This window comes from Zosterops lateralis, assembly GCF_965231275.1.
Source record: "Zosterops lateralis genome assembly, chromosome: 26".
NCBI classification, from domain to species: Eukaryota; Metazoa; Chordata; class Aves; order Passeriformes; family Zosteropidae; genus Zosterops; species Zosterops lateralis.
The window spans coordinates 342659-366447 of record NC_139786.1 but is presented as its reverse complement, the minus strand read 5'-3'; the positions used below and the strand labels follow the sequence as shown (position 1 = coordinate 366447).

Genomic DNA, 23789 nt, shown 5'->3' with positions numbered 1-23789 from the left:
CCTCATGGCTTTGGGGAGCATCATCTGAGGAGGCTGCTCTGCTTTTCCCAGGCAGAAGAGAGGCATGGGAGCATCGAGGAGCACCTCCGGCAGCTGGAGACGCAGCTGGAGGAGAAGAACCAGGAGCTGGCCAGGGTAAGTTCTGATCCTCACCTTGGTACCTGGGCACACCTGGATTGCAGGAGCAGGCTGGGAGAACAGCCTGGTGAATCCTTTCCCATCCAGGATCACCTAAACTTGAGCCACACAGGAGCTCATGGCACTCTCTGCTGTCATTTCCCCTCTCTCAGGCATCCAAGACTTGCTGTTAATATTCCACTCCTCTCCCAGCATCCCCCCCTGGGGCCAGCTGGGACCCCAAATGCAGGGTGGAAGGGGAGGCTCCAGCAGGTCTTCCCCTGGGCCTGGCTCAGCAGGGTGAAAAGGGAGGGAAGCTGAGCTGCTGTTCCCTGGCTGCACAGTCCATTCTCCAGCTTCTTTGCTTCTCAGCCGGGGCTGGGCTGTCCATGCAGTGACATTACAGGTGCCCCTGGCGAAGCCCCTACATGTTTTGCCTTAAGGCAGATATTTGAAAATCCAGAGGTTTTATATCCACTGAGGTCTGGAAAGTGCCCCCAGTGTGGATATTCCTGACAGATACACAGGAGAAGCTTTCTTGAGGGGCAGGCAGGCATGATCTCCCTAAACCCTTTTCTCTCCTGTTCACCCCTGGCTGGGAGGTGGCAGGGAGCAGCAGAGGGTCCAGCCAGTGCTGTAAGAGGTGGGTTTGTCCCCAAAAGCTGAGCCCAGTGGGGCAGCTCTGACACCACAGTGTGATCCTGACACAAAGGGGTCACCAGATGTCACCCCTGCCCTTAGAGGGGCAACACGTTGTGACGTGGTGTGGACCCTCCCAGAGGACAGCAGGCAGCAGCAGCAGGGTCAGACATGGAAGGCTCTTTATTATCTGACTCCAATAACTTATATACATTTTGTACAGAGGGCCCAGATTGGGAGGTCACAACCTCCTGACTCCATTGGTCACTCTGACCATCAGTCAAATTCTCTCCCAGAGAACAACTATGCAAAACACACAGATAAATTTTAAGAATACAATATTGTTTACGTGAAGCAGCGTGAGAATCAGGCTGCAAAGGTTCAAACACTTGAAAGCAAGAAAATGCAGGGGCGACACCAGAGCAGGCACAGGATGGCAGGAGAGGCCTGAGCCCCTCTGGGGGTGACAGGGCTGTCGCTGTGTCTGCCCCAGGCCCGGCAGAGGGAGAAGATGAACGAGGAGCACAACAAGCGTCTGTCGGACACCGTGGACCGGCTGCTGAGCGAGTCCAACGAGCGGCTGCAGCTGCACCTCAAGGAGAGGATGGCAGCCCTGGAGGAGAAGGTAGTGCCTGGGGCAGGGGTCCTCTGGGAGCTGAGGGGTCTGCAGTCCCTCTGTGCCTCGTCCAGCCATGGCCCAGGGCTGGAAGTGTCTGTGCAGAGCTGCAGGAATGTGACATGCAGGGCACGGCTGTGCTGGGGCTGGTGGGACACAGGGAGCTGCTCCAGTCACCTCACCAGGGAGATCTCCCCCTCCCCACACCTCCCACCTTCCACAGCAGCAGGGTTTGTCCTGCTCCACTCCCTCACCTCGCTGTGTCTCTGCTGGTGCAGCCCCAATGCCATCTGTGCCCAGCTGTCAGAGCAAACCCCGACTGCATTTTGCAGGGAAAAAAAAAATGCAGTGTTCATCTTGTCTCAGTGCCCACCCCTCTGTGTGCTGCCTTAAAACCTTCCTGCCCTCAGGTCCAGACTGATTTCTGTTCTCCAAGCTAGGGCAGTGTCCATGAACATCTCCCACCTGGCTCCTGGAGAGTTGGGTTTCCTTGGGGGAGGCAGCTGGAGCTGTGGCTGCCTCGGTGTGAACAGAATTAACTGGGAGAGCAGCTGGTTCCATGCAAGGAACTGCCCACAGTGCCAGTGGGAGGTCAGGCCTTGGTGATTCAGCTCCTTTGGGCTCCCTGCCCTCAGCAGGTCACAGCACACAGGTGCATCCCCAGCTGATGCCCCCAGGGCTGGCCCTGTCCCCAGACTGCTCCTCCTGTCCCCAGCCAAACGTGGCTGTGCCAGCATGTCCAGCTGTTGGGATTTGTCTGGATAAAGAGCAGGACCCAAATGCAGGGATGAGTCCAAATCCCACCCCAGCAGGCAACAGGGACCAGAGTGGTGACATGTTGTGGAGTCATTGCCTGCTCCCCAGCCTGGTGCCAGCCCTGTCCCACCCTGAGAGTTTGTCCAGGTCTTTCATGCACAAAAATGATCCTGCTTGGCTGGCATCACTCACCAAAAATGAGAACTGGTTCAGGCAGTTACAAACTCTCCAGGAGAGGTTTAGAGAGATATTAGGAAAAAATAAATAATTCAAGGAAAGAATTACAGCCCTGTCCATCAAACCTCTCATCACCTTCTGTGGCCATGCTTAGCCCCAGAGTGGGGCAGGAGCTGAGCTGTGGCTTTCCTGTTGAGAGGCAGAAGCTTTTCAGGTGAGACCTGTGCTCAGGCAGGTGAGGAGCAGCCCAGGGAGCCTTTTCCAGGTGTTCACTACAGAGATTCCACTCTGGCCATCCCTGGGAGGCCATTTCCTAAAAGGTCTCTCTTTTTTCTTTCCCCTTTTTGTTCCCTTTTATTTTCTTTGGTTTTTTCTTAAAGAACACATTGTTACAAGAGCTGGAAAATACCCAAAAGCAGATAGAGGAACACCAGCACGACAAGGTAAATGGGGCTGCAGGGACCTGACCCAGTGATGGCATTGCCTCACTCCCCATCCCCAGATAGGGCCACTTGCTGCTGAAATGCCCCAGTTTGGGAGCAGCTGGGACCCCAGAGCACCTGGCAGGCAGCAGGAGGCCTCACACTCACCCACGCAGCAGCTGGATAGAAGCTGCCGCCTCCTCCCCAGAGAGCCCTGGGTCAGTTCCCTGCCAGGCACGTTGGGTCCCATCTCTGTTTCTGTCACCTCATCCATCCCTGAGCCCACTGAGGACAGTGGCAGGGCTGGGGTGGCTTCACCCCTGCATAGAGGAGGAGGGCTCAGGCAGCCACATTCCCCTGGCCCCTGAGGCTTCCTTAGGCTGGGGGAGATCTGCCCTGTGCCCACCCTGCAGGGCCCCAAAGCCCTTCACACCCTGATCTCAGATAAAGCATCTCAGTATCTCTGCATGAACCCCTGGAGGCCTTGCTGCAAAGCTGAAGGGATGTGGCTTTTTGGAGCTCTGGGAGCTTTTGGGATGTGCTGCATGTCTCTTGCATGGTTTGGGGGATCAGGAGAGCTGCTTTTCCTGTTGCCTGCAGGGAGGGTGTGTGTTTATTCCTTGTGGCTGCTCAGGTCTGGGCAGGGCAGAGCTTGGGGACTTGCATGACATTGCTGGCACTTTGAACACCCTGGTTCAGCCTGTTTGTCCACTACACTGGATCCTTCTCCCCTCCCTCCCTGTCCATCTGCAGCCTCCCCCTGTCACTCCCAGCACTGGCTGTGGGCACAGATCCCCATGGGGGTGCAGGAGGGACAGGGGCAGCAGCAGGTTTGGCTGGAGGCTCCCTCAGTGCCCATCCCTTGCCATGGGAACACACACGTGCAGTCTGGAGCACAACCAGAGCACCTAAATGGGATCTTCACTTCCCAAGGCAGCATTCCTTGAGCCCCTGTGTCTGTCTGTCTGTCTGTCTGCCCTGACCCTCCCACCCCACACCTCCACTCCCTGTGCCTGCATGAGCTGTGCCTTCCTTACTGGTGTGTCCAAGATGCTTTAAAGCTTTACACCTGGGGTGGGGATGTGTAAGGGGAATGGCAATGGCCATGTGGGTTACCCCAGAGCTGGCAGCTCCCCAGGGCAAACCCAACCCCTGCCTGTCTGTCCCCACACACAGCGACGTTTGTCCGACGAGATCGACAAGCTGAGGCTGGAGGTGGATCAGCTCAAGACCAGGAGTGGGACGTTTGTGGAAAGTGTTCACACCAGGTAAGTGCCAGGGCAAACCCCTGCACCCCTGGCTTTGGAGGCAGTTTGCTTTGGGGACCCCAAATCGCTGCTGGCATTGGGTGTTTCTGGTGCCCCCAAGGTTCAGTGCTGGGCTGCAGGGTGGGGTCAGTGGGGTCAGTGGGGTCAGCTCCAGCTGTCCCACCATGGGTCTGTCCTGGGGTGGGACACAGACTCTTGAGAACAGCCCAGCCCAACTGGATGGCCCCAGATTTGCTCTTGTAAGGGTGAGAAACCACTGTTTCTTTTTCTGCACGAGTGGCTTAGGACTCATTTTGCTCTGAAAGCTGGATATTCACCAAAGGACTTTTTCCCGTGTGGAGTACAGGGGATGATGGGCTGGTGCAGCAGGAGGAATTGCTTTGGAGCTGCTGCAGACAAAGGAGGATGAACCCCCTCTTTCTCCAATGCAATGGTCCTCTCACACTTTTTCATTATAGTCACTGGGACATGGGGACACCCCAGCCCAGGGCACCAGGAGCAGAGGTGAGTCCATCGGGTCTCAGCCTCCAGCACTGACCAGGATACCCAGAGCTGCTCCAGGGAGGTGGAAAAGGAGAGAGACAGCACAACAACCCCATTGTGCTGCTGCAGCCACCTGGGGCACCACCCCCTGCCCTGAGCCCTTCCAGTGTGGGTTGAGGCACCAAGGGGTCAATGGGAGTGACCAGTGAAGAAAATTCCCCTCTCAGCAAGGCTGGAAGAGATGGGGAGGAGCTCGTGTAACCAGCTTTGGGTCTGTCAGCAGAGAGAAGGCCTGGAGATCTGTGTCTGTCATGGAGAGAAGAAACGGGGAGGGTGAGGAAGAGCCTGTGAGGATGAAGGGGAGCTGAGTGCTGGAGCGTGTGTTGGACCTCTTTGCATGGGTCTAGAAGAGCAGGATGGACAATTCCTCTGCCCAGGAAGGTGCCTTGCTCAGCTCCCTGTCTGGGCCTTCAGGGCCAAAAGGAACAACCAGAAAAAGTGGAGACACAGAATGAGCACCACAAGTGGCTCCAGGTGTCCCCATGTCCAGCTGCTGCCTTGCTCTGCCTGGTGTGGCACTCACCAGGCCCTGGTCCCAAGCACTACCCCAGGAGTGTGAAGAAGTCCCAGCTGGTTTCTGCTGGGAGATCCCAACAATGCTCATGTCCTCACGCCTGGAAGATGTTTCAGGTGGAATTTTATTCATTGAAATCACAGAATCATTAAGGTTGGAAAAGTCCTCCAAGGTCGTCAAGTCCAGCCTTCAGCCAAATACCAACATTCCCAATAAATCACACCACAAAGTGCCACATCTACAATTTTTTGAACACTTCCAGGGGTGGGAACTCCAGCACTGCCCTGGACAGCCTGGGCTGGGGCCTGACTACCCTTTCCATTAAGAAATATTTCTCAATATTCAAGCTGAACCTCCCCTTGAGGCCATTTCCCCTCATCCTGTCATTCACTGCCTGGGAGAAGAGACTGACCCTCATCAGGGAATTTTCTCATGAAGCTGTTTGGATAAACATAAAAAAGGAGAAGAGCTCCCTGGCTGGCTCCTGCTGGGTACACGGGGATGGAGAAGACACAAGTTGTGTTGAGAGATTCCAACTGCTCTGGAGAGGGAGGAGCAGGAGGGGCCTGTTCAGCCCTGGCTCCACAGCACTAGGAGGTGCAGGGGGTTTGGGGCAGAACTGGCTGCAGGGGTGCACAGAGAAGGGTGAGGGAGCAACAGGGGAAGGCCCAGGGCTGAACTTCTGACAGTTTGGGAAAGTTTGGAGTCTCCTGAGGTCAGATGTCACCAGAGGCTGCAGATTCCTCAGAAAGGAGAGCTCCAATCTCTGTGAGCAGGGAGAGCACCCCAGGGAAGGGCTGGAGCTGGGTCAGGAGAAGGGTCAGGCTGGATATCAGGGAAAGGTTCAGGTTCCCCCAGAGGGTGCTGGGGCTTTGAACAGGCTCCCCAGGGAATGGGCACAGCCCCGAGGCTGGCAGAGCTCCAGGAGGGTTTGGACAGGGAGCACAGGGTGGGATTGTTGGGGTGTCTGTGCAGGGCCAGGAGCTGGACTTGATTGTTGTGGGTCCCTTCCAGCTCAGGATATTCTGTGATTCAATGAATCTGTGAGTGATTCTGCAAGTGCATTTCCAGGTCCCCTGTGGGGGAATGGGGCACCTTTTCCCTGGTTTTACATCCTTTCATGCCCAGCAGGCAAACACGGCTGGGATGAGCATCCCACAGTGGTCTCCTGTTCCTCCTCCTCTGTCCCGAGAAGGCTGAGCCGCAGGGGGAGCAGCCTGAGGGTGTCCTGCACGTGGCCATGTCCCCCACAGGGCTCTCTCTCCCCAGGTCCCACATGGGCAGCGCCACCGACCTGCGGTTCCCGCTGGGGGCTGTGGTCCACGGCCCCGCCGAGCCCTTCGGAGCTGCCCCGGGGCTGCCCCGGCCACAGAAGGGACGATTTGGGGCCCGGAGAGAGGATCCAGCCAAGGTAAACCCTGTGCAGCATTCGTGTCTGCCCCTGCCCTGCACCTGGGGTCGGGGTCAGGTCTGGAGACACAGAGCAGTTTCCTTTCCTTCCTGGTGTGTTGATGGGGGAGCATCGGAAGGGTTTTGGGATGGAATTCCTGCATGGAGATCACCAGTGTGGCTTTTGGGGACGTGGGAATGCTGTGTAGGACTGTGGCCCTTGTTCCCCCAGGACTGGGAGCAGGCCCAGGCAGGTGGGGTCCTGGCCACGGGGCCTCACGCCTTCGACAGCGACCCTGACATCTCTGACGTGGATGAAGATGACCGTGAGACACTGTTCAGCTCCATGGATGTGCTCTCTCCTGGTGGGCACTCTGACGCCCAGACATTGGCCATGATGCTTCAAGAGCAGCTGGATGCCATCAATGAGGAGATCAGGTATGACCATGGCCAAAACCCACCTCTGCTTTGTGCAGAAATGGCTCCAGGGGACAACAAATAGCCAGGAAGATCTGCTGGCCAAAAATTGGGGCCTTGGTGTGTTTTCAGCCAGGGAAGTGGCTCCAAGACATCCAGCCACAGGGCTTGGTCCTTCCTGCCATGTCTCACTGTCCCTCAGCTGCACCAGTGCTGAGTCAGAGGGTCGTTATTTCAAATGATCATTATTTTATAAAAAATCCTCCATGGATATTAAAAGGAATCAGGGTATTCTCAGCTCTGGTTTTTACGGATCCCGATACGGATCTTGCTGCCACTCCTGGAGATTGAGGGGGGTTGAGGCACAGCACCAAGGTGCATTTCCCCAGGACAGAGATCCTGTGTCCCTGGGGAGCCAGGAGCCCTGAGCCCCTCTGCTCCCCCAGGATGATCCAGGAGGAGAAGGAGTCCACGGAGCTCCGCGCCGAGGAGCTGGAGACACGAGTCACCAGCGGCAGCATGGAGGGGCTGAACCTCACCCAGCTGTGCAAGAGGGCCTCCATCCCCACCTCTCTGACCGCCCTGTCCTTGGCCAGCTCATCCCCTCCTCTCAGTGGCCGCTCCACGCCCAAGCTCAGCTCCCGCAGCGCCGCGCAGGACCTGGACCGCATGGGGATCATGACGTTGGTGAGGAGCCGGAGGGGCTGGAGGGGGTCTGGCTGTGGGGTGGGAGTGATGCCCGGTGTCCACACGGGCCTGTGGGGGGTGTGGGACGGTGGGGTGCCCGTGTTTGCTGTCTCCAGCCTGGCAGCCTGGCCCCGGGACTGCTCTGGGGGGGTGCTCCATTAACTGCCCCCCTTTCTGTGTCTCTCTCGCTTTCCCCCTTGCAATCAGCCCAGCGACTTGAGGAAGCACCGGAGGAAACTGCTAGTGAGTGGCTCCCATCCCGTTGGTTTATTGTCCAAGCCCTTTTTCCAGCCTGCTCCTGGCTTTGTCCACACCAGGTCAGGGTGCAGCAGGCGCGGGATGGAGCTGGGGACCCCCAGGGATTCAGCAGGACAATCATGGGGATCCCTAAAGGTGCTTGGACATGTTCCCGCCGGCAGCCTGGGGGGTCTGGCAGGACATGGGGAAGTTCAGAAAGCCACTGGGTCCTCAAATGTGTCCCCTCTGGCAACAGGGTGTCCTTGGGACATTCCCATCTGTGCTCCTCAGAGCCCTGTGATGAGGGCCAGCAGCTTCTGTCCCCACACCCTGACCTGGACCATGGGGCTGCATCCTCTCACCCCCCATTATTCCCAGGATCTCAGCCATACTGCCACATCCTCCCCATCTGCTTGGGCATCTGGAACCATTGCCAGAGCTCTCATTCAGGCCATTCCTGGAGCGTGGCAAAGCCCCAGGGCTCTGGTGGCTCTTTTGGCCATGCCTCCGTGTAGCAAGAGAGAGGCAGGCAGCAGGGCAAGGATGGAGCTGGGCTCTGGCCTCCCTGCCTCACGGGCTCTGCACTTGTTCAGTCGCCTGCAGCTCGGGATGAGAGCCGGGAGGACAAAACCACCATCAAGTGTGAGACGTCCCCACCATCCTCGCCCAGGACCCTGCGGCTGGAGAAGCTGGGCCACCCTGCCCTGAGCCAGGAGGATGGAAAGAGGTGTGTGCAGACTGTTGGCATCTCTGTGGGTTTGGGGATATACCTGGGGCACACGTGGGATGTGGGGTGGGCTGGGGTTTGCCGTGGCTTGTGCCCTGCTCAAGGATAACCTAAAGACTTTGCTCTTCCTCTCCCTCCTCCATCCCCAGCTCACTGGAGGACCAGGCCAGCAACCCCAGCAGCAGCCAGGACTCCCTGCACAAGGGTTCCAAGAGGAAGGGGATCAAATCCTCCATTGGGCGCCTGTTTGGGAAGAAGGAGAAGGGTCGTTTGATCCAGCTGAGCAGAGAAGGGGCCACGGGCCAGGGTGTGTGAGCAGCCCATCCCTGCCTGTGCCAGGCTCTCCACGCCCTCGGGCTCTGGGGTGCTCTTGGGGTGACAGGGAGGGGCAGGGACACCCCTGCTGGTTTGAGGGTGTTGGGGCCATGGCAGCTTCAGGGAAGTTGGAGTTTGGTGTTTTCTCCCCTTTGCCTCTCTGGCCTGAGCGTGGTGCTCTGTCAGAGCTGGGGTGTGGCAGTGACCTCCTTCACTGTATCTCATCTTTGAGGTCCTCAAATCTACTTCCCTCTCCCATGGATTTTGCAGAGCCCTTTGGTAGCAGCTGCTTTTCCACTCCTAAATCCTCCACACTGAGCGTTGTTGGACTCAGTGATCTTTCTGTGTCCCTTCCAGAAGGGACTGTTCTGTGACTTTGGGGTTCTGGGATTTGGAAATAGGAGGGATGGCAGGAGGGCATCTGCTCAGGTTTCCCAGGGATGCAGAAGGACCATGGGGGTGGGTTGCAAAGGGACACTGTCACCTCCTGTGCTGTCACTGTGTCCCCCTGGCATGGGGACTGTGACAATGCCCACCCTGGCCCTGGGGGGGGTCACCCTGGCCTGGGGACATCACACTGACCCGAGGGTGTCTTGCTTGCCCTGCAGTGGTGCTGACTGACGTGGAGGGGGGCATGCAGGACCCCCTGGGACTGGGCAAGCTGGGGGCTCAGGCCGAGAAGGATCGGCGCCTGCGGAAGAAGTGAGTGAACCTCCTTCCCTTCCCCAGCAAGAAACTGATCTGCTGGGAAACCATGGCACAGGACTGGGAATTGCTGGGAAATCTCCTCACATTCACCCTCCCTTGGTCCTTGTTGCTTCCTTCACAACTGTCACAACTTTGTCTCCAGCTGCTTTTTACTGCCCGGGATCTGTTCTCTTCCAGGACCTCTTCTTTCCCCCAAACCCCCCATAAATCACTCGTCTGCTTTTGTTCCTGCCAGGCACGAACTCCTGGAAGAGGCTCGGAGGAAAGGATTGCCCTTTGCCCACTGGGATGGCCCCACTGTTGTGTCCTGGCTGGAGGTGAGGATTGTCCCCACGCTGTCCCCACAGGTCTGTGTGTGCCACCGTGTCCCACCAGGCTTGGTCCATGCACGTGGCTGAGGCCTGCCAGTCCTGGGAGAGCAGAGGAGATGGAAGGCTCTTTATTATCTGACTCCAATAACTTATAGACACTTTTTACAAAGGGCCAGGATTGGCCCAAGGAGGTCACAACCTCCTGACCCCATTGGTCACTCTTACTTTCAATCAAATTCTCTCTCAACTATGCAAAACATACAGATAAATTCTAAGATTACACATTTATTGCCATAATGCTAAGCCTTCTGATGATAGTTTACATACCTTTCTGCAAAGTTTCTCACAACAATCTATATTGTTTTCATTCCTCCCAGTGACAGACTTCTGTATTGACCACTGGGGTCAGAAAGGTGTTCCTCTCAATGACCAATCCTTGACCAAATCCCAAATACTATAAAATCATAATAAACTGCCTTCTTTTCCCTGCTTCTACCTGACGGGTGAGTGTGGTCCTTTTCATGTCCATAATTATGACACACATTCTTTACATGAAGCAGCGTGAGAACGGTGCTGCAAAGGCTCAAACACTTGAAAACGCAGGGGTGACAGGGTGGCATTGCCAGGCAGTCACCGCTGTGTCCCTTGTCCCTGTCCCCAGCTCTGGGTGGGGATGCCAGCCTGGTACGTGGCCGCCTGCCGGGCCAACGTCAAGAGCGGGGCCATCATGTCAGCGCTGTCGGACACCGAGATCCAGCGCGAGATCGGCATCAGCAACGCCCTGCACCGCCTGAAGCTGCGCCTGGCCATCCAGGAGATGGTGTCCCTGACCAGCCCCTCGGCGCCGCCCACGTCCCGCACGGTGAGTGCTCCCTGTGCCTCCTCCCTGCAGCAGACAGCCTGATCCCGGCACTCCTTGCCTTCCCTCCTTTCCCTTGGGATCAGCAGATCACATGGAGGGGGGGATGTCCCCTCAAACCACTGGGTTCAACCAGTCCCAGGTGTGCTCAGGTGGGCACAAAGGCCAAGGGCACCTGGGCTGTCCCAGAACTCTGGTAGCAGCAGGCCCAGGGCAGTCCCTGTCCCCTCTGCTGGGGTCACACCTGGAATTCTGAGCGAGTTCTGGGCACTTCAAGACAACAGAGACCTGGAGGGGTTGGAATGTGTCCAGGAAAGGGAGCAGAGCTGAGGAAGGGACTGGAGCACCAGGAGTGGTTGAGGGAGCTGGGAAAGGGGCTCAGCCTGGAGAAAAGGAGGCTCAGGGGGCTCAGAGCCTTCTGGCTCAGCACAACTCCCTGACAGGAGGGGGCAGCCAGGGGGGAGTTGGGCTCTGCTCCCAGAGAACAAGGGACAGGACAAGAGGAAACAGCCTCAAGCTGTGCCAGGGGAGGTTCAGGCTGGATATTGGGAGAAATTTATTCCTGGAAAGGGTGGTCAGGCTCTGGCACAACTGCCCAGAACAGTGGTGGAGTCACCATCACTGGAAGAGTTCAAAAAATGAGTGGATTTGGCATCTGAGGACACGGTTTAGTGCTGAACGTGGTGGTGGTGCTGGGTTGAGCGTTGGACTTGATGATATTCCAGCCTCAATAATTCTGTGATTCCACAACTCCATGGTGGTTGTGAACTGAGGACATGTTTCTCTGGTGGTTTGCCCTGACCCCTCTGCTCTTTTGCCCACAGTCCTCTGGAAATGTCTGGGTCACCCACGAGGAGATGGAGAACATGCCAACTTCCACCAAAACGGTGAGGCTGGGCAGCCCCCAGGGGATGGGGAAAGCCCTGGGCTGTCAGGGTCTGAGCAGCTCCAGGTGTGTTAACCCAGAGGGAGGTACATCCCTCACACCAGGTCATGGCCAGCACCCTACAGCTCTTTAGAAACCCTCCTTCAACCTTTAATGTCCCAGCAATTTCTAAACGTAGCTTAAACCCCATCAGATTTTTTTTTCCCTTGTGGATTTCACTGTGTTTCCAGAGCAGCCTGGCTGTTTGGGAGTTAAAGACAAAACCAAGGAGTGATCTTGAGACACCTGAGATCCCCAAACCATTCTGCACCCAAGTCGTGGTCTAATCCCCCACTGACCTCAGCACACCCAAATGAGCACTAAGGTCCCTTCCAATCCCAGCAAATGTGGGGTTGTCTGAAATAGGCATTTTATTGAAGCTTTTGTTGAGCAGCAGCAGGGATGTGCCACTGTCCCTTGGCAGGTTCTCTGAGGCTGAAGAAAACCAGCACAGGTTGGCAATGGAGGAAACAGATAATAAAAAATTAGCAAGTTGCCTTGGGCAGCCCCCTGCAGGTTGTGACTGATGTACTGAAGCTTAATTCTCTTTCATCCATCTCACCTGGGGGCACCTGAGAGCTCTCCACATTTCCCAGGGAAGGTGAACGAGCCCCAGGGTCGGTGCCATCTCCAGTCCAAGCCTCATGCTCTCCTCCTTCTTCTCCTTCTTCTCCTTCTCCTTCTTCTCCTTCTTCTTCTCCTTCTCCTCCTTTTCTTTCTCCTTCTCCTTCTCCTTCTCCTCCTCCTCCTCCTCCATCCTGTATTCTTGGTTAGGGATGGGGTGAGGACCAGGCCCAGCAGGGTCAGGGTGTCCCCAGCACCCTGGGGACAAGGCTGAGGTCCCCCAGCCACAGGAGTGAGCCCTGTCCCCTCATGTCCCTCTGTGCTGAGGGTTCCCATGCTCGGTGTCCATGGCAGGCCCTGTCCCTGTGCAGGGCCACCAGGTACTGACGTCACTGTCCTTTCTGTTGACATGCTGCGTGTGTCACACTTAGGACACAGAGGAAGGCAGCTGGGCTCAGGTGAGGTCCCCAGACCGTCCGTGTCCGTGGGTGGGCTGCATGGGGTGCATGGGGTGGGTGGGGGGAGGTTGGATGTCCCAGGGGATGTTTGGGGCACTGATGGTCACCGAGGCCTTGGAGGATTTTACCTGCCCCCCGTGGCTGCTGCTCTGGGCCGTCTCTCAGGTACAGGATGATCCTCCTGGACCCTCTTCTGCTCCAGGCTGGGGCTTTTCCTGGGACCTCTGTGAGATCCAGAGCCTGTGTGAAACCCCCCCCACCTGTGTGACCCCCCTGCATGCAGGCAGGATTCCAGCTGCACATTTACTTTTCATCTATTCTGTAGCTCTAAGTCCATACAGGTGATTTTTCTCAACCATAAAGGTGTGAGGAAAGACTCCTACTTGGATTCATCTCTTCTGGTTTTATCCCTCTCAAGTGTTTTACTTTCCCTCTGGTGGATTTTAATTCATTTTTGGACCCAAAATCAGTTGCAGTGGCAGTGAATGGGTGGGTTTTTTTCCCAAAACTGACCTCTTTTTTTTTTGTTGTTTTGAAGTCATAAAATAGATATTAAAAATCAGTTGGAAATGCACTGGAACCTGTTTCTCAGTTGTTTTGCCTTTCAATGAACGTGCTTTTTCCAGAGGCAGCTGCTCATAACATCCAGTTTTACCTTGCCATTACTTTTGGCTACTGCTCTGTCTCCTGGGGGGGCACGAGTAGGACACAGACCAGCAGGGCTGTTCCCTCTGGCTCCTTCAGTTCCCCCAGGGCTGGCTCCCTGGCCCGGGTTTAGGACAGAGGGCTCAGGTCACTCAGGACAGTGACCCTCCTGGGCTGTCACTGATCCCCGGGGATCCTGCAGCTCCACCAAGCCCTGGGTTCTCCCCAGCTTCTCCCTGTGCTTCTCTGCAGACTTTGGCCTATGGGGACATGAACCACGAGTGGATTGGGAACGAGTGGCTGCCCAGCCTGGGGCTGCCCCAGTACCGCAGCTACTTCATGGAGTGCCTGGTGGACGCAAGGATGCTGGACCACCTCACCAAGAAGGACCTGAGGGTGCACCTGAAGATGGTGGACAGCTTCCACCGGTAATTCCTGGCCCCCAGAGCTCCCCAGAGTGCTCACAGAGCAGAGGAGGGATTTGTGGGATTCTCCTCTGTCTTGGGCTGCCCTGGATGGCTCTTCTAGGCTGGATTCAGTGCCTTGAGCTGGGGCAGCTCTTGTGGTCAGAAGTTCTCCTTCACCTCATTTGCTGCTGGAGAATTGCAGAGGAACAGGTCTTCCCCTGGCTGTGAAACAAACCGTGGGCAAAACTTCAGCCTCATCCTACCTGGTGCTTCACTGCAGCCCAGTGGGAGGAGTGTGTGCCACCCCAGCCATAGCCCCACACCAGGATCCAGCCCTGCCATGGGGTTCCCACTGCCCACTCTGACCCTGCCAGGGTCACCTTCAGGGCTGAGCCCTTCAGCCCTGGGCTGGTTCTCCCTTCCCTCTCCAGCCACCAGGTGTGAGGATCGTTTGGATCTGTGCCCCCTCAGGCAGCTGGAACAGGCTCCAACTGATGGAGTGGGGAATTGCCATGGAAAGGAGGGACATTCCCCATTTTCCAGCTCAGAGTTGTGTCCTGACCCATCCCTAGGCTGGAGCATCCTTTGGGCCTGTGGGGAGCACACAGAGAGGGGTGCAGGTCCCTCCCAGCCACACGTCCTGCAGGGCTGGGTGACTCCTTGTTTCCTTGTGTTGTTGCAGCACCAGCCTCCAGTACGGCATCATGTGCCTCAAGAGGCTCAACTATGACCGCAAAGAGCTTGAGAGGAGGAGAGAGGAGACCCAGCATGAAATCAAAGGTCAGCACCCCCTGTCCAGCTCCAGAACAGGAGAAGAGACACCTCCCAGGAGACCCCCAGGGCTGGTCTCTCCTCTGTCTCTTGTTTTTAACCCATTCTGAGCCCACAGGGCTGTTCTCCTGAGGGACCTTCCTGCTGCTCCAAGTGCCTTTATCAGCTGAGCCCAGGCATGAGGAGGGAGGAGGGGAAAGCAAAGATGCAGCCTGAGCATCCCATGATCTTCTCTGCCCATTTCACTGCTCAGGATATCCCCAGCTTGCTCAGCCTCCCCTTCCTCGTCACTGTCCTGAGATTCCCTGCACATCTGGCTGCTGCTTGGATTACATCTCATTACTGATAATGCCCCTAATTACATCAGCAGCCATGGGTTCTTAGGATTAATTTTTACAGTTGTTTTCTGCCTATTATTTCAGCTTTGAGCTTGGTAAAGTGAACTGAGCTGTTTGTGGCACTTGACCTCCCAGTTTTCTGCTGGGAAGGAGAGTCCCAGGATCATCCTGGGGCAAAGGGAAAAGGCCTCAGGACACCCCCAGCCCTCCTCAGAGCCACGGGTGTGGTGTGAGGTGGCCCTGAGCCGTGCCCTTGCTGTTGTGCAGATGTGTTGGTGTGGACCAACGACCAGGTGATTCACTGGATCCAGTCCATCGGGCTGCGCGAGTACGGGAACAACCTGGTGGAGAGCGGCGTGCACGGGGCCCTGCTGGCTCTGGATGAGAACTTCGACCACAACAGCCTGGCCCTTGTGCTGCAGATCCCCACCCAGAACACCCAGGTAGGAGCAGCATCCTTGGGAGATTTGTGGATTTTGGAGGGGAGTGGCCAATGTGGGGCATGGCCGTGGTGTGACCTCACCAGTGTCACCAGTCCAGCTCTGCCTTTCAAAGCAGAGCACTCCTATGGCATGGGGGCTCTTTCTGCCACACTCAGGCTTTCCTAGGGTGGAAGTTTGGGCTGGAAGCACATTCCTCATTGATGGGGGATCATCATTTTTTGGTTAATTGCAGGCTCGACAAGTGCTGGAGAGGGAGTTCAACAACCTGCTGGCCTTGGGCACGGACCGGCGGCTGGATGATGTGAGTGCCAAACCTCTCCATGCCCTGTGTCACTGGGGAAGGACTTGGGGGTGTTGGTGGGTGAGAAGCTCAACGTGCCCCAGCCACATGTTCTGGTAGCCCAGAGCCCCCATGTGCTGGACTAATTCCCCAGTGAGGGCAGCAGGGCAGGGGGAGACTCTGCCCCTGTGCCCCGCTCAGGTGAGACCTCACCTGCAGAGCTGCCCCAGCCCTGGGCTCCAATATCAGAAGGATGTGGAGCTGCTGGAGCGAGTCCAGAGGAGTTTCTCTGAGGGCTGGAGCTCCTCTGCCATGAGCCCAGCACCCTTGGAGTCTTTACTGGGACTTCCATGTTGTCTCCAAGGCATGTTTGTAGGCAGGCTGTAGAAAAGAGACAGATGAGCTGGGAAGGATAAAGCCAATGCCATGGGGTCCCGGCACGATGTTCTGTGTCCTTGATGCCACACTTTGCTAGAGCTGCTCATCAGGGACAGGCACACCCCTGTTACCTGGTGTCCCCCACTGTGTCCCCTGCAGGGCGATGACAAAACCTTCCGTCGGACGCCGTCCTGGCGCAAGCGCTTCCGCCCGCGGGACGTGCACAGCATCAACCTCCTCAGCGGCTCTGCCGAGACCCTCCCCGCCGGCTTCCGTGTCACCAGCCTCGTGCCACTGCCCCCTCCAGCTGCTCCAGCCAAAAAAATGCCCCCGGAAGGTGGGTCAGCCCTTCTGCAGAGGCTACTCTCCCCATCCTTGCTCAGAGTCTTGGGGAGTGTGTGGAAGGATGTGACACTAGGAGAGGAAAGGGATAAGAGGGGAGAGGGAGAAGGAGAGGGAGAAGAAGGAGAAAAAGGAGGAGGGGAAGGGGAAGGGGAAGGGGAAGGGGAAGGGGAAGGCTCTTCCTCTGACCCTCATCTTCATGTGACTGCAGTGCACAGCCACTGCTCAATAAACACGGGATTTGGGGGAGCTGGGGGCTGACTGGAGCAGTCACTAATGGCTTTGCTCTCTGGTTCCCTTCCAGTCGGTGCCTCTGGGTCCCCAAGGCTGGAGACCTCGACGGTCCGGACGTACTCGTGCTGAGGGTCAGCGAGAGGGGAGCCAGGCCCTGGGTGAGTGTGAGCCCTGGAGCTGGCTGGGGACAAGGGACAGAGCCAGCAGCACCCAGGGAGGGGCTGCCCTCACCAGGGTTTGCCTGGCCATGGGGGGTCAAGGAGAGCTCAGTGGTGGGGGAGATGCTGCTGCCAGAGTTTGTCCACTCTTGGACAGACAGCTCCACTGGGGACCCCAGGATGCCATCCCACGAGGGTCCCACTTGGGTGAGGGAGGGATAGTCAAGCACTTCAGGGCGGTTTGTGGGGTCCTGCTGTGCCCTGGGCCGTGGTGACTCCATGCCACAAGGATCCCGTGCTGATCCATCTGGGTTGGTTGGACAGTGGGTACACAGGTGGAGCTGAGCCAACGTCCTCACGGGGCCTTTCCCACTTTGCTCCTCAGCAGCTCCCCGTGTCTGAATGCCACGTGCTGGCCGCCTTCCAGGACGAGAGCCCAGCCTGTGCCTGTTCCTCAGCCCAGACCCACAGACTGTCACTGCTGTGGACCAACCAACAGGACCTGTCCTTCCTGCTCGTGCACCCCCTGCTTCCCCCGGCTCCCGTGGCTCCTGCCTTGGCCTGCCCCCACTTCTCCCCTTGCTGGCTGGGCCATGGGTGTGCTCCAGACACTGTCCTGGCAATTGTGGTGCAACCTGGGGAGCAGCACAGACACCCCCAAAGTGTCTGCCATGTCTGGACGCCTCTCTCCTGCCTGGTTCTTGTTGCCAATCTGCCACGGGGCTGCACTGACTCGCCCTGGGCATCAGGGATGCTGCTGCCCACAGGACTTGAAGCCAAGGAAGATTCAGGCTCGTGAAAAAATCCTCCCTCCAGGGTGGCCGGGCAAGGAGCTGCCCTGGGGCAGTGCCAGGGCTGGTGCTGGGTGGGCTGGAGGGGGCCCAGCAGGAGGTGAGGAGGGTGGAGACTGCCCAGGGCTGGCCGGGCAAGGTGCTGATTTTGGTGCTGTCAGGTGCCCTGTTTTGGGGCGGGGGGCTGTGCCTGGGACTGCCCCACAGGGATCACGGGGACAGTGCCCGGCACCCACGGGAGAGGGGACCCTCCTCGGGTGCCCGGGGAGACAACGGGAGCTCCCTCTGCCCCCGGGACGTGCCACCCTTCCTCCCTGGGTGCAGAGGAGATGCTCCCCCCTCCTGCCTCCTGGCAGGGGTCAGTCCAGGAGGCTCTTAACTCTTCCCATTTCTTCCCCGTAGGGTAGGATCTCTTCGTCTCCTCATGCCACGTTTGCCTTGTGTGGCCCCTATTTCTGATGTGATATTTATTGATGGCTGGAATGACCTTATACTTATCATGTGCTGTCTGGAAGTGCAATATCTGAGAGACTCTACAGTCACAACGTCTTTTTGGTGTATCATTTGCCTAATACAGTATTAAATATTTTTTTAATTTGAAGAGTCAGTGAGCCCTTTATATCAATGCCCTGTTTCTTTCGTCATATTATTGGTACTGCATGGACTCCAAACCCTGGATCAGGTCAGGAAAGGATGTATGTGTGCTCCAATAAACAGGATTTTAAAACAGTGCTGGCTTTGAGCCTTCTTTGTAGAGCCCAAATTAAAAATATCATTAATCTCTATGTCCCTCAAGATCTTTGGGGCACAAGGCTGAACCCCAGTTAAACACCAGTGAAATTATTGATCTGTGTAGGGCTGGTTGAAGTGTTGGCACATCCAGTTTGCAGCTGAGTGACTGTGCTGAGTTCCAGCTGGATTTACTGATACCAAAATCTCCAACCTGGATTTGGGGATTGTGGAACTGGGGAGACCTACACAGGACAGGACAGCAGTAAAGGAAACCCCAAGCTGTCCAAACAAGAATGCCTTTATTTAAAAAAAAAAGAATCCAAATAAGTTAGCAAAAATAATAGTTTAAAAAAAAACCCTTAAATGGCAACTGCACACAGCGTTCAGTAGAAAAGACAGGTGGGCTCCAGGTCAGCCCCACCTCACACTGGCCAGAGAGAGACCTTGGTCAAGGAGCATCTGGAAAAGTCAGCAAAGCCACCCCAGCACACACGTTGGCCCCAAACCCGCCTGTCCCCGGGCAGAGGAGCAGGGCCTGGCCCCAAGAATCCCCTGCAGGACCTGCAGTGCTGCCCCATCCCACCTCTGCTGGTCTTCAAGCCCGGCAGGAAAGCTCCACGAGGAGTGGGAAGGGGCCCGAGTGGTGTCAGCCAAGCAGCCCACGACACTGGAGGGGTGGAGGTGATTTCCAGAGGCTGGACCCTCCTGGCGTCTCATTCCCGCCCTGTTACCGTCTCCAGGAGCCGCCGGGGTTTGTGCCCAGCTCAGTTTTGGCCCCGCTCCTCTGGGAATGTCACAGCCACGTCCTCCACGGCCATGCTCTCCACGATGGAGGACAGCGAGTGCAGGTTGCGCTCCTCGGCCGCCTCCTCGGCCAGGAGGTGATCTGGGGAGACAGAGGGGTCAGGGCACGGCTGGGGAAAGGGCTGTGTGCTGGAGATGGCTCCTGGTCCTGCCCAGGGGGATGTAGGTTAGTGGTGAACATGGCTGAGGGTTGGATTAGATCAATTTTTGCACCTGTAGCAATTCATTGATTTTTTTTCCTATGATTCTATGACCCCCTGATCCCCCCCAAGGCCAGAGTGACCCACTCCCCACCCTGGGGAAGGATGAGAGAGCAACAGGGAAGTGGAACTTCTGGACCCTTTTATAGGTTTTAATCTCCACTGGAAAATGAGATTTAAGTTCCTGCCTTCTGGAAAAAACAACAGGTGGATTTGGCAGAGGTGAGGATAATGGCAAGCATGGGGAAAAAAAAAAGATCAGTGGATGCCAAGGGGGTGTAGGGGAGGGAAGAGGGGCTGGGGCAGCACTGCTGAGCCTTGTCCAGTGATGATCAGCCATGCCCAGTGATGCCCAGCCATGCCCAGCCATGCCCAGTGATGCCCAGTGATGCCCAGCCATGCCCAGCCATGCCCAGCAACACAGACAAGGGGTGGCAACAGATGAAACTCCTGCTGAGGATGAGGCACCAGGGCCCAGCTGCTGCAGCCCAATTCCTCAGTTCCCAGGGGTTGGAGTTTTGCTGAAATGAGGGCTGGGAGAACCCTGAATTGCTGAGCACTGAGCCAGGGGGGTGCTGTAGGATTTCTGGGGTCAGCACACTGCAGCAGTGGGATGGGGAGGGAAGGACAAGGTTCCTCCTGTTCCTCCTGCCCTTTGCCCCAAGGCTCTCCCGCCTGGGGGTGTTGTCCCAGCGATGCTCTGCTCAGAGCCGCGGTGTCCCCCCTGTCCCCACTCCCTGCAGAGCCCCGGGGGGTGAGGAGGGCGTTACCTGCAGCGCTGGTGCCGAACTCCATCGGGCTGCTCCACTCGGGGCTGCAGGAGGCGCTGCCGGACCCGCACTCACCGGCCGCCTGCAGGAGCCCAGAGCAACCGTGTCACCTCCTGCAGCGACCCCAAACCCCACCAGCAGCCCCAAAAACACCCCGGGGGGGCGCCCACCCCCACCCCACAGCAGGACCCCCCTGTGCAGGGGGCACGTCCCTCCCCACCTGCAGGAGCCAACATCACTCAGGGTCCCCAGGACCAGCTGCTCCCTTGACCATAAAGGCTGAAAAATCTCCTTTTTTTGGGACACGGAGAAACTCCTGTGCTCCCCTCTCACTGCAGGTAAAAAACATCTCCCCACTGATTATGAAAAAGGGCTGGAGATGAACAAATGTCCTTGGGCAAAACACCTTTTTTTGCTGAGAATCATAAAAAGTTACCCAGGGCTGGATGCCCTCGGGCCATCCCATGGTGGGGGATTGGGAAAAGCCTCTGGCAGTTTGATTTGTGGTTTTGGGGCTGAGTGGTTGTTTTGGAGAAAAGAGCTGACAGCGCGAAAAATGAGAGCATTATTCAGCAAAGCTCAGAATTCCCTTTTTTTTTGGAGTGTGTCTTTATCCAGGAGTTGGTGTCAGCTCAGGTAAAACCCCAAATGTGATTTACATGAGCAACCCCACGGACCCGACTCTTTGTAGCAGACTGAATGGCACTGTGGATCTACAAGCTCATGGCAACACGGGATAATTAATTAACACTTGGGCTTATTCCCCATTAAAGCAGGAAATTCTTACAGATCTTTTTTCCCCCCAAAATACTGGTTTTGCATCAATATGGGAACCCCTGGCTACACCTGGGAGAAGGGGCAGCTCAGAACAGAAGTGAGAAAGGGACAGCTCAGCACAGTTTGGGGCACATTTGCAAATCCCAGTGGATTCTGAGAGGTGGAAATTGGATTCTGGCATCCAAGTGGGTTCTGGCATTAAAGTGGATACTGGTCAGTCCCACAAATACGTAGGATGGAGCCTAAATACTTTTAAATACTTTTTCATTCCTTTATTCAGCATTAAATTGGACTACCTGGATACCTGCTGGTTTGGCCCTTAAATCCCTTAGTCTGGAAGGGGATGTGGGATTCCCTCTTTTGGGTCTCTGATAAATTCCTTCCATATCTATATCTGTATCTGTATCTGTATCTGTATCTGTATCTGTATCTGTATCTGTATCTGTATCTGTATCTGTATCTGTATCTGTATCTGTATCTATATCTCTATCTCTATCTCTATCTCTATCATCTGTATCTGTATCTATCTACATCTATATCTGTGTCTATATCCATCTAGATGTATCTCCATACCTATTTCTGTATCTATTTCAACCATATCTACATTATCTATATCTCCATAATCAGTATCTATAGATATACCTGTATGTCATTTATATTTTATATATCTACAGATAATATATGTAACCTTTATCACTGTCTGTATTGTCTATATGTATTTATTTAATCTATCTCTATAATTTGTATGTATCTCTATAGCTATTGCATCCATATCAATTTCATCTCTATCTAATTTATCTATATGATCTCCAGATCTATAGAACCCATACCATCAATGCCTGTGCCAATACATTCCCCTACATCTATTCCATCTGTATCCATCATCCCCCTGCTCCTGTAGCTTCAGCCCTCTGTGCGTTCCCAGATCCAAACCCCAGAGCAGCACAGGGGCACATCCCCAGCCATCCACAGGAACCAGGGGGCAGATGAAAATACCTCTCAAAAACTCGGTTAAATGACCAAACTCTTGTGGAGTAACAAGTCCTGGCCCTGTGGGACGGTGGCAGGACACAACTACTGAGTGTCCTCAGCCAATCCCCAAACCAGCCCCTTCGGTCCTGGAAACCAGAGGTGTCCATGTGCCACCCCCCTCATCCCTCCCTCTGCCTGGGTGTGACCAGGGAGTGTTAATTTTTGTTTATATTTTTATGGTTTATAATTTTTTTTGTATATTTAATATATGTATTTCTATTTTTGTATTTATTATTTATAATTGTTACCTTATGCTTTGTTATACTATATTAATTATATTATATTGTATTATATTATATTATATTATATTATATTATATTATATTTATATTATATAATTATATTTAGTTTAGTTCTATGTTATTTACTCCATTTCCACCATTCCCACCCCTCCGCAGGCCAGGCCCAGGTGTCACTCACAGGGATGGCCCCAATGTCCCCATTCACAGGGACAGAGTGGCAGTGTCCCCACAGAGCAGTGTCCCCACAGAGCAGTGTCCTCATAGGGCAATGTCCCCACAGAGCAATGTCCCCACAGAGCAACGGCCCCATAGAGAATCACTCCCCAAAAGGCCTTCACCCTGACATGGTATCAACCCCTTAAAGCATTGCCCACATAGAATGGCATCCCCAAAACGACATCACCCCCACAGAAGGTCATTTCCATGTGGCATCAACCCCATAAAGTGTCACCCCCATAGGGCACAACCTCCATAGGGCATTGCCCCCATAGAGCACCTCTGCCACAGAATGGCACCCCAAAATGATCCCACATCGGGCATTCAGCCCCACAGACTATCAGCCCTCAATGGCCTCCCCCTAGAGCATCATCCCATAGAAAGTCACCTCTATAGGGCATTGTCCCCACAGAGCATCAATCCCATACGGCCCTTCTCCCATGGAGTGTCCCCCAGCAATGCCACCACCCCATAGAGTGTCCCCCAGCAATACCACCACCCCATAGAGTGTCACCCAGCAGTGTCACCACCCCATAGAGTGTCCCCCAGCAATACCACCACCCCATAGAGTGTCACCCAGCAATGCCACTACTCCATGGAGTGTCCCCCAGCAATGCCACCACCCCATAGAGTGTCACCCAGCAATGCCACTACTCCATGGAGTGTCCCCCAGCAATGCCACCACCCCATAGAGTGTCACCCAGCAATGCCACTACTCCATGGAGTGTCCCCCAACAATGTCACCACCCCACAGAGTGTCCCCCAGCAATGTCACCACCCCATAGAATGTCCCCCAGCAATGCCACCACCCCACAGAGTGTCACCCCACTCTCCCCCCCCGGGGCACCCCCTCCCGCCCTGCCCAGCCCATTTTGGCCCCCGGGGATCCCGGGGACACTCACGGGGGGCCGGAACCGCAGCTCCCGCTGCTCCTGCTGGTTGAGGGAGCTGAGCAGGCTCTGCAGGCGCTCGATGTACTGGATGGCGCTGCGCAGGATCTCCACCTTGGGCAGCCGCTGGTTGGGGTTCAGCAGCGTGCTGCGCTTCAGCGCCTCGAACGCCTCGTTCACCTTCTTCAGCCGCCGCTTCTCCCGCAGCGTGGCCGCCCTCCGGCGGTCCAGGGACACGGATTTCCTCTTGCACGCCTTGCACGCCCAGGGCAGGCACTGCCCGGGGCAGGAGGGCTCCTTGTCCTGCAGAGCCGCCCTGCCCTCGGGGCACAGCGCGCCCTCGGGGAACGCCGCGGGCTCCAGGCCCTGCAGGCGGGAGCCCAGGAAGTTTTCCCCATCGTAAAACCTCTGCTCGGGGAAGAAGTAGGGGTTGGTCTCGAAGAGCTCCATGGGGCCCGGGGGTGGTGGCGGCTCGGGGGCGGCTGTTCTCCCTCTCTCTGCCCCCGCCAACTGCTCGGGGCCATTTAAACCCCGCCGGCCGCTGGCATTAAATCACGGGGATAAATATAGAAAAACCCAAAGGGAAACCTGAGCCCACCCTAAGCTGCTGCCTCGCATCAAGACTTGTCCCAGTGATTCTCCCCGCGGGGGCTGCAGCGCCCGGCCCGGCCCGGCCCGGCTGGGGGGGCTG

The 23789-nt window shown here is 56.1% G+C and overlaps 2 protein-coding genes across 2 annotated transcripts in view; one reads left to right on the top strand and one right to left on the bottom strand.

Moving 5' to 3' along the window:
- The window catches only part of PPFIA4 (PTPRF interacting protein alpha 4), a gene marked incomplete at its 5' end in the record, with an annotated part of 28393 nt that extends 11207 nt beyond the window's left edge, over positions 1 to 17186 (top strand). Inside the window, 22 exons of the mRNA XM_083878679.1 lie at positions 52 to 135; positions 1250 to 1381; positions 2686 to 2748; positions 3904 to 3995; positions 6322 to 6463; positions 6674 to 6879; positions 7305 to 7545; positions 7753 to 7788; positions 8376 to 8509; positions 8659 to 8816; positions 9433 to 9526; positions 9768 to 9849; positions 10505 to 10705; positions 11527 to 11589; positions 12623 to 12649; positions 13547 to 13722; positions 14384 to 14481; positions 15078 to 15253; positions 15486 to 15554; positions 16071 to 16248; positions 16558 to 16645; positions 17031 to 17186. Coding sequence (XP_083734805.1) covers positions 52 to 135; positions 1250 to 1381; positions 2686 to 2748; positions 3904 to 3995; positions 6322 to 6463; positions 6674 to 6879; positions 7305 to 7545; positions 7753 to 7788; positions 8376 to 8509; positions 8659 to 8816; positions 9433 to 9526; positions 9768 to 9849; positions 10505 to 10705; positions 11527 to 11589; positions 12623 to 12649; positions 13547 to 13722; positions 14384 to 14481; positions 15078 to 15253; positions 15486 to 15554; positions 16071 to 16248; positions 16558 to 16616 — 2511 coding nt within the window. The 3' untranslated portion in view covers positions 16617 to 16645; positions 17031 to 17186. The remainder of the gene's footprint in view (positions 1 to 51; positions 136 to 1249; positions 1382 to 2685; positions 2749 to 3903; positions 3996 to 6321; positions 6464 to 6673; positions 6880 to 7304; positions 7546 to 7752; positions 7789 to 8375; positions 8510 to 8658; positions 8817 to 9432; positions 9527 to 9767; positions 9850 to 10504; positions 10706 to 11526; positions 11590 to 12622; positions 12650 to 13546; positions 13723 to 14383; positions 14482 to 15077; positions 15254 to 15485; positions 15555 to 16070; positions 16249 to 16557; positions 16646 to 17030) is intronic.
- A 1746-nt stretch (positions 17187 to 18932) lies between these two features.
- MYOG (myogenin) lies at positions 18933 to 23548 on the bottom strand (the record flags this gene model as incomplete). The annotated part of the gene is made up of 3 exons (XM_083878261.1): positions 18933 to 19054; positions 19943 to 20024; positions 23111 to 23548. 3 exons carry the CDS (start codon positions 23546 to 23548, stop codon positions 18933 to 18935), a joined length of 642 nt encoding a protein of 213 aa, XP_083734387.1.
- Between the last annotated feature and the right edge of the window lie 241 nt (positions 23549 to 23789).